At 40.0% G+C, this 13,136-nt stretch overlaps 1 protein-coding gene and 1 long non-coding RNA gene across 4 annotated transcripts in view; both read right to left on the bottom strand.

The window, feature by feature from the left end:
* Positions 1-1,582: 1,582 nt before the first annotated feature.
* MYZAP (myocardial zonula adherens protein) overlaps positions 1,583-13,136 on the bottom strand; it is a 57,107-nt gene continuing 45,553 nt past the window's right edge. For 2 of the 3 annotated variants that reach the window (XM_061999365.1, XM_061999366.1), the window contains one exon: positions 9,938-12,616. In XM_061999365.1, the coding sequence (XP_061855349.1) occupies positions 12,511-12,616 (106 nt within the window). In that variant the 3' untranslated portion in view covers positions 9,938-12,510. Of the gene's footprint in view, positions 2,072-2,948; positions 3,164-9,937; positions 12,617-13,136 lie in introns of those variants that run through there. The other variant, XM_061999368.1, reaches the window with a different exon arrangement.
* Positions 4,435-8,960, bottom strand: LOC133625718 (uncharacterized). The gene is made up of 3 exons (XR_009819032.1): positions 8,591-8,960; positions 8,323-8,464; positions 4,435-4,515 (listed from the first exon to the last, which is right to left on the bottom strand). It is a non-coding gene; the product is annotated as an uncharacterized LOC133625718 (long non-coding RNA).

The following is a 13,136-nucleotide window of genomic DNA, read 5'->3' as shown; positions in this document are numbered from 1 at the left end:
CTTTATATCAATTTGTTCAGTGCAGAAAAGCCAGCATGGAATAACCACACACACAGTAACTTAAAAAGGTGTGACAGTACAGGGACAAGGATGATGACATTAACAAGGCGGAAGAGATGCAAATAGGCCTGGAAGTGATAACCTGTGCTTCATGCAACAGCAAAGGGAAAGCCAATGCACTTCTGAGGCCTCTTGTCCTTAAGCAGCACAACAGACAAATAATGGGAGGACCTATGACAAGGCTCAGATGGACAACCAGGTAGCAGCAGGTGATCCACGAAATGAACAGCAGCCACAAATGAAGAGACCTTCACTGGCCCATACAGTCAGAGACACACACCAGAGGCAGAAATATACACAGCTGAGGATCAGATGGGTTAACCTGGATACTAAGGGATGAATGTGACTGACTGAAAATATGCCAAAAAAAAGTGCTGACAAAGACAAGTGATGGTGACAAGCTGGAGCACAGAAAAGAGGTGGGGAGTAAACCAGGAAAAGGTGGCAAAACAGCGGATATAGGCCTCAAAGTGGCAAACACCTGCAGGGTCTGAAACCAAAACAGGAAATAAGAAAGCCTCAGTAGGATAGCTGTGGCACAAATGCAAAGAGTCAAGTCTCTGTGAGATATTCAAGTGACTGAGGTACATACGTGTCCCAGTGCAGAGCTGATATTTAGATGGAAGTTACGGAAAGCCAGCAAAGCAACAGCAGGAGCATGCATGGCAGTGGCAGAAGTTAAATGCAGACATCTGCAGATTCATGTCACATGAAAGAGAAGGGGTGGTGCAAGGATGAAGAATATGAATTTGCTTTAGTGACAGGAGATAAGTCTTACGAGAAAAGAGAAGAGCAGACAGCTGATGAGAAGCCAATGAACAATGAGAACAAGAAACCTGTGAAAGAGTATAGGAAGTAGGCATCACAGAGCAGCAACAGATAACCTAGTAAAAAAATACCAGATATTGACTTAGCAGCAGTTCCATGTGTCAAACTGCATTGCCAGGGTATGGCCTGTGCCCCAGGGACTGCCTGGGAAAGCTTGTGGAACATTTGGGAGAGAGTTCCTGCCTGCTAGTAAAGTGCTGAAGAAGTGGCAGCGACTTCAGTTCCCCATTCCTAGATGATATCGTGCAGCTTTTTGAAAGAATCGCACTTGGAACACTTGGTTTCAAGACATCATTCCTGCAAAACTATGTCCACATCCAGGGAGAGCCTTGCACACACAGCTGCCCTGAACACACAGCCACTGCAGCATCTTGGAAAACAGCGTGGCAGGCTATACAAAGGATTTGAGGGTTTTTTTTAGACCCAAACTCACACTAGGCTTGCAATATCCTAGTCAACAGTGGAGTATCATTGCGAAACACTTCTCAGGCATGTTCCTTTTCTTTCAAAATTCCTATTAAAAGGCAGAAAGTGTTATTGTAAGGAAGAAATTTTTTTTCTCTTCAAAGAACAGCAAAACCTCCAAAATACACATAACATTTTTTTCCAAGAAAACCAGAAGGTGGATCTCTTCATATACAATATTGGACTATGAAAGAATCGTATTCCAAAGTAAGAAAGTAGAGTACAAAAATATGGGAAAACAACCAAGACCTTTAATAAAAATATTAAAGTCTTCAGACTAACTTGATCTCTTGATATGCTTTGCAGTAACAACCAAAAATGAAACAACAGAGTCCCTGAAAGCCCAAACCAAATCTGAGTTACAAAATAACTTAGAATTCTTACGTATTTACAACATAAGGGAAGAAAGTATTATTTTAACACTTGTATTTATTGAGTTTATATTGAACCCTTTTCATAACTGTAATGTTAGAATGTTAAGAAAATACTGTCAAGCATTCTCAATATCCAGGTTTGAGTTTTAAGGAGTACTGCATAAAGATCAGTTATGTGACTCATCCTCAGACACCTCTTCTTGAATTCAGTCCTCTGCTGAAAAATAATCTTCATCTCTCACTTCTCTGTATTGCATGGAGGCCTTCCCCTCTGGTTCAAACTTGAGCATTTTTATGTTCAAGCTCTCTGCAAGCTTCTGCGCTGCAAGTTTGGCTTGCATTGCCTATATAAAAAAGAAAAAAAGACACCAGTTAGGAAAAGAGTTCAGTTGTGATTTTTACCCTGGTCAGGAAGGAAAACCAAAACATGTCTAAGTATAAACTTGACATAGTAGTTTTAGTAATTCCAGAGTGGGCGTAATGAAAAGTTTCATTAACTAGCAGAGAAGTGTCAGGTTTCTTTTCACACTGTACATAACGTGCTATTAACATTTGAAGACCTTTGCATAAGAGTTGGAAATCCCCATGTGGCAGCCGGCACCTGTGATACACTGACTCCTGCTTGAACAGAACAAAATCCATGCACATAAGAGAGCAGCTGTGCACAGTAATATAGCAAGAGTAATACTTGTCATTCAGAAAAAAAATCTGTCTCCATTTGGCAAATACGTTACCTCCCTTATAGTGTCGAGATGACTAAATTAGCAAGTCTTTTTGAAACAATAAATGGTAACAAATACATTTTCAATAGTGTCTAATTTAAATATTAGCTTGGCCCTACCTGAAAGGTCAAAATCAAAATCCATTGCAAAAGAATTTGAAGAACCTCAGAACTCAGATTTTGCCAGGCTTTCATTTATGCAAGCGCCAAAAACTCTTCAAAGACTAACAGGCAAGGTAGACATTTAAATTTCTAGTCAGAGGTGAAGTGGGTGCAATGAGGTTACTGTATCATATTTTGTTTAATGCAGGAATAACAGTTTCAGAAGGGATTAATATATTATTTAACTGTATCATTAAAGGAATCAAATACAAGAAGCACCTTTCCTCAAAGTCTGCTTATCTCAATTTCATCAGTACGAAAATATCCCTTTATGCTTTCTTCTTTACGAGTGTTCCCTATTATATAATTACTTTTCTGACCATGTTGTAAACTCGTACCTCATAAGCTTCTTTTTGCTGTATCTGAATTGCTATGGATTCCTCCATGGACAATAGCTTAGCAGGAGAATGGTGAAGTGGTGGGAGCCGAGCTGCTGTGATGTCATTCAAATGTTTCTTATCTATCAGTCGTCTTTCTTCAGTGGTAATTTGAGAGCCAAATCCCCCAGGTGAATGACTGGATGAGGAACCATGAGATGAGCCACTTTGCTCTCCTGATAACCTGGAAATAAAAAACATAAAAGTTGTGACCTAAATTTGGAGCCCAAGGTTGAACTTCAGTTCCCAAACTTATTATTTTCAGCATGTAAGAGCTGAAAAGAAATCTGAAGTGTTACAGAAATCTGAAGTGTTATGACACCATAAACAAAAAAGTTGTGTTCAAAAAAAACCGAGAAAGATTTCTCTGCAGAGGCACAATATCACAAGTTACTCACAATAGTGAACAAAAAGGTATGCCAAATAATTATCAAGCATGAAACAGAAATGCTTTGGGAGTCACACCAAATATAAACTGCTGCTGCTACCAGTACAGACGATGAGAACTGTAATTTCTCCAGTGGTGCAGGAAGAGCAAAAGGCTACCTGCTATTAAAGTTCACAAGTTCCAGAACCAATCCACAAGAAAGTTTTGACAATTGTTTATTGTTTTCAGCTTAAGCTATGAAACCCTATGAAGACTCATGAGAATTGTTTCAAATGGGCAGAATGACATCACCACTCAATGCTGAGATTCTGTGGCACTTAGTCCTGAAGAGCCAACATCCTAACCTTGCACGTCACGTGACTGCAGATCTCTTTAATTATCACAAGAAAATAAATCCACGATACTTGTTCTGTACTGTTTCCAATTTCATACAAGTCAATTACTTCACAAAAGGTTTTTCTATTCTGTAATACTTACGCATTTGGTTTAAATTTGCTTTTTTTAATGACTGGGTTCTTGGCTCTAGACTCTAGAACTTCAATATAATGTGGTGTCTTGGGGTAGAGGCTTGAAAAGATACTGCCCTTATGTTTAGCCACATCCTGCTGTCTTTCCAGCACTTTCTCACCATTATCTCCATCTACGATTGTAACTTTTTGGAAGGCATCAACCAACACATTGTCCAAAGCGCCTGTACGTTCTGTAACACCTTCAGTATTGCTCTGAGATACCTGCTGATCGTTTCTCAGATAACTGTTTGTGGCTGAATTGGAGACACCTTTACAATAAAGACTCTGGTCTTGGCTAACAGTCTCATTCCTTTGATTTTCCAAAGCTGTGCTTGTGGCATCTTGCTTAAGACATTCTGCTTGCTGCCTTTGGGAAGAAATCTCAGAAACTTCTTTAATATTAAAGCTTTTGTTAAAGAATGAGGAATCTTCACGGTTCAATGTGTCCTCGTTTTGGATAACTTGCTGTTGGCTTGTATTATACTCCTGTTTCACCTGAAACTGTAATCTGACAGCAGATAATAACTCAGTCGTCCTTGCAAATTCTTCCTCTTCTAAAATGGCAAGTGTCAGCTTCTCAGCAAAATCGGAGATCTTCTTACCCTTATCTGGAAGCCTGGCAATAAATTTCCTAAGGCAAAGAAAAAAGAAGTATTTAACAGGGTATAAACAATACTATTTCAACCTGAGACACCGAAGTGCTTTATTGGAATAGTTAACGTGGTAAGTTTCTCATTCTAAAACTGTTTCTTATACTAGATTTCTGAACAGTGATGAGATGTAAAGCACTTGCAGCCTCAGAGGTACACTGTGATAAAGCCTCTATTACATGTTTTTTCATGTCAAAGATGTGAGTCCTGCTCTGGAAAGGGCAGTGGGCAAATACCGTTTAGCATTTTCATCAAAGTGGAGAGCACAGGTTTTCCTGACCATATTCCCAGAAACAACCACACAACTACAGCGCAGGGAATGCCCAGAGCCTGTGAGCCCACACAGGCACGTGGATGGGAGCAATCTCCGCCGGCTGTGACTGGCAGCCCGCGCGGGACGGCAGCCTAACCGGCCGCAGGGACGCTACAGAGGGCCCGGGCAGGGGGAGGCGCGGCTGCCCCATGTGTTCCGAACGCTGCTGCTGCTGCGGCAGAGGCCGGAGAGCCCTGCGAGGTACATGCGGCTCCGTCACCCTGCAAGGCGCTAAGCGAGAGGAAGTTTGTCCCGGCCCGCCGAGCGAAGGAGGCGGGCGAAGCCTGCGGGAGGCCTGGCCCGCTCCCCGGCGCCCGCGCTCCGCCTCCCCTCACCGGTCGGCCAACAGCCGCTCCTGCCGCCTCAGCATCTCCCGCAGCTCAGGGAGGCTCCGGCCCCGCAGGTCGCGGTCGCGGCCACCGCCCGCCGCCGCCATAGCGCCCCGCGCCGCCGGGCACCGGGGCCACCGCGCGCGCCCTGGGCTCCTTCCGCGGCTCTCCGGAGGCCGCCATCTTGCCGGAAGCGACGGCAGGCGGGCAGGGCCCGCCTTGGTTGGAACGCGAAGCCCGATACGGCCGCCGTTCCCCTGCGGGGGCAGCGGCGGGCGTGAGAAACCCTCGCCCGCGAAGGGAGGGAAAGCGAAGCGAAGCGGGGATTACTGCACGCTCCAAGCGCCAGGGCTCGCTTTGATGGGCTCACGCCCGCCACAAATCACGCCAGGCGTTTGTTTTCCGCCCGCGTCGGCGTTTGCTGTGCCAGGCCTGCTTACTCCAAAGTTGCCTGACCGATACTAGCGGTGTGAGCTGTAGAAAATTCACTCCAGCTATCAGTAACAAAGCCATTAGCTGAATGGTAGTGCCCAGGTGGCAGATGGCAGCCTTTTCAAGTTGATCCCAGTGGAGGTTTCTCGCTGCAAGTAATAGTAGAGAGGCACATTTCTCAGAGGTTGTTAAACAGTTGTGTTATGAACAGAGGGCCTACCCCAGGGGGACTGGAGAAGGAAGCATTTTTAAATGGCTGCCCGCCCTTTGTTTGCTCAGCTGGATGGTGAATGGAAAGGCTGAGGGCCAGGGGAAATGAGATTAATCAAGTAGGCAGCTACCCATGGAAAAAAATACCTTGATTAGGGTGAGAAAAGCCAAGTTAAGCAACTAGTTGAAGAGACTGCTTCACTGGCTGTTATGCATACACAAGCTGGATGGGCTCCTGTGGAAAATCACACGGGGGAGTTTTCCCTGAGAGTTCAGGGAAGAGGAAATCACTCTGAATTTTTCTCACCAGATCACCCACTATGAAAGGACAGAAGTTGTCTGAATTGCTGCCTTTGTGTGCAGGCTTCAGTTACGCATTTCTGCATCTTGCAAGAAGAAACACTTTACCTTGCCTTTTAGCCACTTTCTCCTCTGCAGACCGGAGAAAGGAGAAGGCTGGGCAGTGGAAACAGGGCACAGCTCCTGGTCACGTGGAAGTGAGGGTCTAGAAGGATCAATCTAATCAAACCATTGCCTGGCACTTGTATGATGGTTCATCTCAGTTCAACTGCTATTATTAAATGTACAGAAAAGTAATGCTGACACTTACAGCAGGTTTCAGCTTATGTGCTTTTCTGTGTTTAACTGCATAAACACAGAAAAACAGCAAAAGCCAAATAGAATAAAATTCTAATAACATGACTGCTGGGAATCATGACCAATCTTCTGTATCCTCACTTGGAATACCATTTACAAAGTCTGTATTCGTCCAAGGTCATTGGGAAGGAATATTGTCCATCTTTGCAGTTCAGCAGTGTTAAGTTTTGGAGTACCATGGTTTCTCTACACGTAACACAGTTCCAGAATTATGAACAAACAGATGAAATTTGGAAGGTACCAGAACAAATGTAGTCTAGTTTATGGGAATATGGGCAGCATCTAAATAATGTGCAATCTACAGAGTATCAATTTAGATACGATTGTGAAGAAGGAAAAATAGATTTAAACTTTCTCAGTCAAGGAGCAGAGGTATGGATGGATCAACTTGGGGGACTGAGAAAAATACTTGCTTGTCCTGGGACAAAATACAGGTGGGCAGGAACATCCTCACTACCAATACTCTGAGCACAAGTAATCAATGTTCAACACTACTCCAGGTTTAGTCTTAGGACTGTGCTCTCCTCTTGGGAAACTGACAGATGATCATTATTTGTATTGCAGAATCATATTTTTTTAATTTCCATATGAGTATTCTTGACCTCTTTTATTAGAGGCTTTTGTTTTGTGTCACTTTATGGAATATTTTGATCATCATTCATGTGAGCTAAGTACATAACTGAGGGGTTTATTATTTCTTAATAATGGGCTTTCCTATATTTCTTACTTAGGACATTATCTCAAGAGCTGTTATTACATACAGTTTTCAGTCAGTCTGTTTTCTGCCACTAGACATCTAAATATAATTTATTGTGCAGTAGCATGGCTGGAATTACTATGCAATTTAGCGTTATTTCTACAAGAATATTAAATTATTTGAATTACGATGAAGACAATCAGGAATACTAACAAGAAAGAATAAAGTGCAGGAAAAAAATACAAAGCAAGTGTGGCCCAGTATTCATTTGCATGGACAGTATAGCTAAAAGGAAAGGTATTAAAAAGAAATGATGATAGAATCAGTTTTGATAGAGTATACCAGTTAAAAGGAACATTGCAGCAGACACCTGTGTCTGAATTTCTGTTTTATCAATACCAGTTACAATTAAAGTGACATATTCTAGTCAAATGACATTCTGGGGAAGATGGCCATGAACTACAATTGCCTGACTTTTTTCAGGTGGAAGAATTTTATGTCAGAAATACCCAAGTCTGTCCAAAATTAGTATTAAAAACTAACACTCTTGCTTCTTTTCTGTTAAAGATATTGTTTCCATCATCCTTTTCTCCTTCCTTCAACTTTTAAAATATAAGTATGTTACTTCTTTTCACCAGGAAAAGGAGCAAAAGATACTTTAGAATATAGATTTTGAGGGAGAAAAGAATACTTTCACAGTTCCACTGCTCCTAGGTGGAAATATTGAGGGGGCAGGAGAGGCATCAAGACATACATACAAATTAAACAACCCCAAAAATAATATTAAATATAGTATGAATACTTGCAATTAAAAGGAATAATTGTAATTTAATTTTTTAAAATCCTAACTTTTTAATCATCATTATGCACCTCTGTAATAATTCATTTTTCTTAAATTTAAAGACAATAACTCTTTTCTTAACCTTATTTCTCTAAAAAAGACTTAAACACTTTAAAATTAATCCTATCTGTGCTGGTACCTATTGACATACAGTTTTACACATGGGAAGTAACTGTCAGACTATTATAGTATGACTACACACCACACACACCTTTACATACAGAATATTGTAGCCCTGTACATGTTCACTTCTGTGTAATTTCTCTCCAATTTACTGGGTCACTTTTTCTTTTGAAAATTTTCACGTACCTTGAGTTGCAGATGGCTCCTATGGCCTTGTTTTCCTGTGTTTCTTCCACGTTCTAGTGTTTGAGACAGGGCCAGAAGGGCCTTAACTCATCAGGTCTCTTAAGCACATCTCTTCTTTTACACATGCAAACAACCCCAGGTGCTGAATGAGAATGAAATAAAATGTAAATGGAATGAAACTCTCAGCACGTGCATCTCCATTCTGTGGAGCAGGGATTTCCTGTACAGAATTACAGACCTAACAACATGGAGAGAACTTACTTCTTACCTATTTGGTCATCTGTTGAGATCTAAAAGTCTTCAGAAGTCAAAATAAGGATTTAAAGCCTCTCCAAAAGTATTGGCATCCAGCTCCCAGAATCCCATGTTGAAGGTTGAGCACTGAGCATTACTGATCTGAACAAGATTTTATGAGGTCCTTTTGGCAATCTGCACCCAATAGATGTACACAGAGAAGCATTACTCAGGTAAAAAACTTCACATTCTTCAGCTGAGCACCGCAAACCAGTAACATTGTGACTGTCATGTTTGCATGACCTCTTCTTATTTGGTTACGTAGATTGTTTCATTGTGACATTCTAAATTTCTGTTATCAGTGACTGGATATAAACTGTAAAAACAGATGGGCCATGGTCCAATCCCAATGTCATCCTGCCAAAGTCTCGAGAGCATCATCCCAGATGTGTTCAGATGTTATCTGTGGGATCTGAAGTTGCTGGGTTTTTTTGCAAGAGCTGTGCTGCCCCATTTTTGTTTACCTTGTGCAAATCAATAGTTCTTTATTTCATAAAAGAATTCCTCTACTTTTGTTACTTGGCTTTGAGAAGTCTTTAGTCTTTAGCAAGGGAGTGTCTTCCTGTTCTCAAGAGCCCATCTGCCAAAGGAAACATCGACAAGAACATCAAGGCTCCACAGAAACCGCTTCTGCGTTAACACATTTGGAACAAACAAGATCATGTAGAGTAAGAATTTGCAAGGTTTTAACACAAGTTTATTTCTAAACAGAAGAGAAAGTTTAAATACAATATTTATGGCAATTAATCCTTTTCGTGTCCTACATACAGAATGTATCAAAAGCATAGAATGTAACGGCATTATTTGTACAGCATATATGAAAACTGTATCCAAAAATACTTTCCAAAGTATCTGGACTAAATCACAAAAGAATACTTATCATGGTACAACTGTAGTCATACAATTGACTTACATTTAATGCACTTTCTGGGACCTATGTATATGGGTTTTACTGATGTTTACACTAGTTTGTAATGTTATATACTGATTAACCCAAATTGCCAAAATTTATACTGAAGTGTTACAGTCTTTTCAGTCAGCATTGTTATTATCTATACTAATTTATATTGATGATGATTTGACTGGAAAGTTCTACATTTTCATGTAACACAATTGTATAAATACTGTTCCTTTCCTGTTCTTCACAGTTAACAAAATTCAGACCAGTAGTCCAATCAAATGATGGTCATCCAGCTCACTGCATGTCAAAATGCTCTAAATAGACTTAATCCTTATTTGGTTTCAAAAACATTTCATCAAGTAGTCGAGATGGAATTTACACAGAAATAATTCAATGCCTTGCTGCAGTCTTGAGCAGGTGATCATAATTTTGAAAGGCTCAATTTAAACAGCTTGCAGCACTTTCAGAGGAGATCCTCAGGAGTACACTAAAAGTAGCATGAACTTCCTCTTGAAGTCTGTGTCAAAAAGACATTTTGATACTCCACATTGCCAGTTGTGATTAGTTTTTAGTGTCAAGATACTGTCCAAAGCTTTGCTGCTCCCGGCCACCAGAGGGAGATGTGATTACACAAGTACGAGGTTTATTAGCCCGGGAATCTGAGCTGGGTCATTACCCATCATCTTTTCAGTTCATCAACATACACTTCCAATTTAAATATATTCTCTTTTAGAGTTTCAGTTCATGATCTTAGTTGTTCATAACGATAACTCATTTAGTTATCAATCAAATGAACCATTATTTGTCAACTTTGTCCAGCAAACTCTCACAAATTCACTCAAAGCATCAAAACTTCTATCAAAAACACCCTTATGTGCTGTTAAGACTACAGCTTCTCCATGTCTCAGCTGTTTCCATGTCTTTGCTATTCAGGTAGTTTGCTGTGCATAATGTAGGTGTTCTGTCTGAGGACTGTTTTTATAGGGAGCAGACTTCATTCTCAGGGAACTTCTCCTCAAGACTTTTCCCACTGTAGAGGTTTTGCAGCCCTTCTCAAATGTGTACTATTATGCCTGTTTACTAATGTGACAGCTGGAGGGGGAGAGAGTTGTCTTTTTTATATCTAAGAGATCTTTTCTGCTTATTACATGCAAAGTAAACAAAAGTTTCCTTTTAGAGCTATTAAAACTAACAATGTATTTTTTAACTATTCTTTTGAAAGGAAACATTGAGCAGCTGTTAATGTTTGCAGCTTCTACACCAGTGAAGCTTATAGGCTCCCTTCAGACAGCAGGTAATTTGACTTTTTTGTTAATGGCTTAGATTGCAATTATTTCTTGAATTTTTGGCACAATACAATCAATAATACTGTGTTTGACTGTTTAGAAAGAATGGCCATTTTAACTTCTCAGGAGCTGAACATGTCATGAGGTAAAAAATAGCTTATGTGCAAAGAAAGGATGATCTGAGCACAAAAGCTGGACAACTTTGAGCTTTCCATTTTATTTTGCATATGCTTTGATTATATTAAGCAATTAATGTTCTGGCAAGATATCTGTACCACAACATCCTTTAAGCCAGCCCCCAATACAGGCTTCAGAATAAATAGCTACAGAATAAACAAAGTTCTCCAGAAAGTAAGAAACTCAAGAAAAAAAAAAAGAAGGAAAAACACTTGGATTACGAGGTCAGTATGATTATTTTATATACAACTCTGAGTATATTTAATTTGAACAAACAGCACTGAATTGCAGAACTTGCATGAGACTGCAGATAAAAACAATCACTTTGTGAATCCCTGTGGCAGGTTGAGTACCTCCTGAGATTAATATTGTTTTTGCATTGAATGTCAGTCATACAAAATAAGTTGTTTGTTTTCTATAGCAATTACTGCACAAAAAGAAACCAAACCTCCCTTCATTCATATTAATAGAACCACAAGAAAATATTCAAAATTTGTTTTAGTTCATAAGACTGGGAAACCAAAACAAGATGTAAAATACTCAAACTTTATATATATACTTAAATAAGTTCAGTACTAGACACAGTCATTCTTGCTGGTATTTTGAAGTCAAGGATAAGATTTTAAGTGCTTTGGGGAAAAGGAGGGAAAAAAACCCCACAACTCTACAATCAAAATCCTGATTCAGAATTGCTGTTGCTGTAGGAATTGCAGGGACTGAGCTACAGGTTGCTGTAGGCAAACTTGTTTAATGAAAATTCCTTCCTCTAATGGAAAACTAAATTAAAAAAGAAAGTGTCAGGGCCTTTCCTACACAAATACTACTGAATGTATCACCAATACTATGACTCTATCTCATGAGTGAGGATGACCAAACCAGTGCCCCAGTCCAAAAAATCAAAATCCACCACAGTCTGCTTTATCACTTACTGTTTTGAACAACAAATACAACATTCATGTGCTTGTGTTGAGGGAATTGTTTGAAACGGCCCAGTTGCATCTCTCCCACCAAGAAAGTGCTGGTTATGAGTGGACTTCCAGCTGAATGGAGCCCTTAACTTACACCAGGTCTCTACGACCAGCCCTCGCCCTCACACTTCGGACATGGACATAGAGGGAGCTTTCAGACTAATGCTTTCTGCCAGCATAGTTTCAGATACTGCTTCTAGTAGTATTGAAAATAAAATATATTAGAGATTTGTTACATATACAGAATTACAACACAAATGAAGAAAAAACTGTACAGCTATACAACTCCTTCTTGACAGGCATTTGAAATGACACATTGCACTAGATAGCTTCTAAAGAAGCAGTATTGACTGCTGTTTGACACATCCCCCTTCTTCCATATGCCCCTCACAGTTAATGTCACTAGTAACTTCAGATACAAAGTTACTAAAAAGCTGCTTTCAGGATAAATTTAGCAAGACTCCACACTGCTGTTCTCTATGACTTGATAAAGATGTATCTAATCAAGCTGTAAAGGTGCAAGATATTTGCTCGTATTCAGAAAGCATGTTGACTTCAATGCTCAAGATGTACTGTTCTTTGTGCTAAATTCCAACACTCTCTTGAAAGGAGTGTATGTCCTCACCGGCCTCGTACTTTCAGGAGATCTTCTGTTCTCAGTACTTGCACTGTTAAGGAGACAAGAACAAGCTTACAAAATTAATATCAGACAGCTGGGCTGGAAATGCCACAGCAATGAACTTGTGCCTTGTTAATGATACTGACAGGCTAAAGTAAAATGATTCCGTGTATTTTATATGGTCCGTGTTTCTTTTCTGTAATGCCACAAAGAATATTTTATAAAACCCATGGCAGATACTGTCAAGTTTACATGCAGGCATCTGCTGGAGGTCATACTGGAATGTCCAGCAACATAGCTACAAAGACTAAGAAGCCTGCAACAATAAAAACAGTAATATTACCTTTAAGAACACAATTAATTGTGACAAGTAATTCCATAAAATATAAACTGCAATAGAGGTAAATTTCTGCACAGAGGTAAAAATAGGAAAAATACCAGAGAGTAGGGACTATGGTTACATAGAGAAGACAACAAAGACAGCTTACTGTGGCACCATAAGTTCAAAACGTTGTTTTGTGGGTTTCAAAGCTCATACTATTAGAATATACTGTCTACTGGACACTGAA

This window comes from Colius striatus, chromosome 7 (assembly GCF_028858725.1).
Source record: "Colius striatus isolate bColStr4 chromosome 7, bColStr4.1.hap1, whole genome shotgun sequence".
Taxonomy (NCBI): domain Eukaryota; kingdom Metazoa; phylum Chordata; class Aves; order Coliiformes; family Coliidae; genus Colius; species Colius striatus.
Note: the sequence above shows the minus strand (reverse complement) of the source record. Positions and strands in the feature narration are given on the sequence as shown.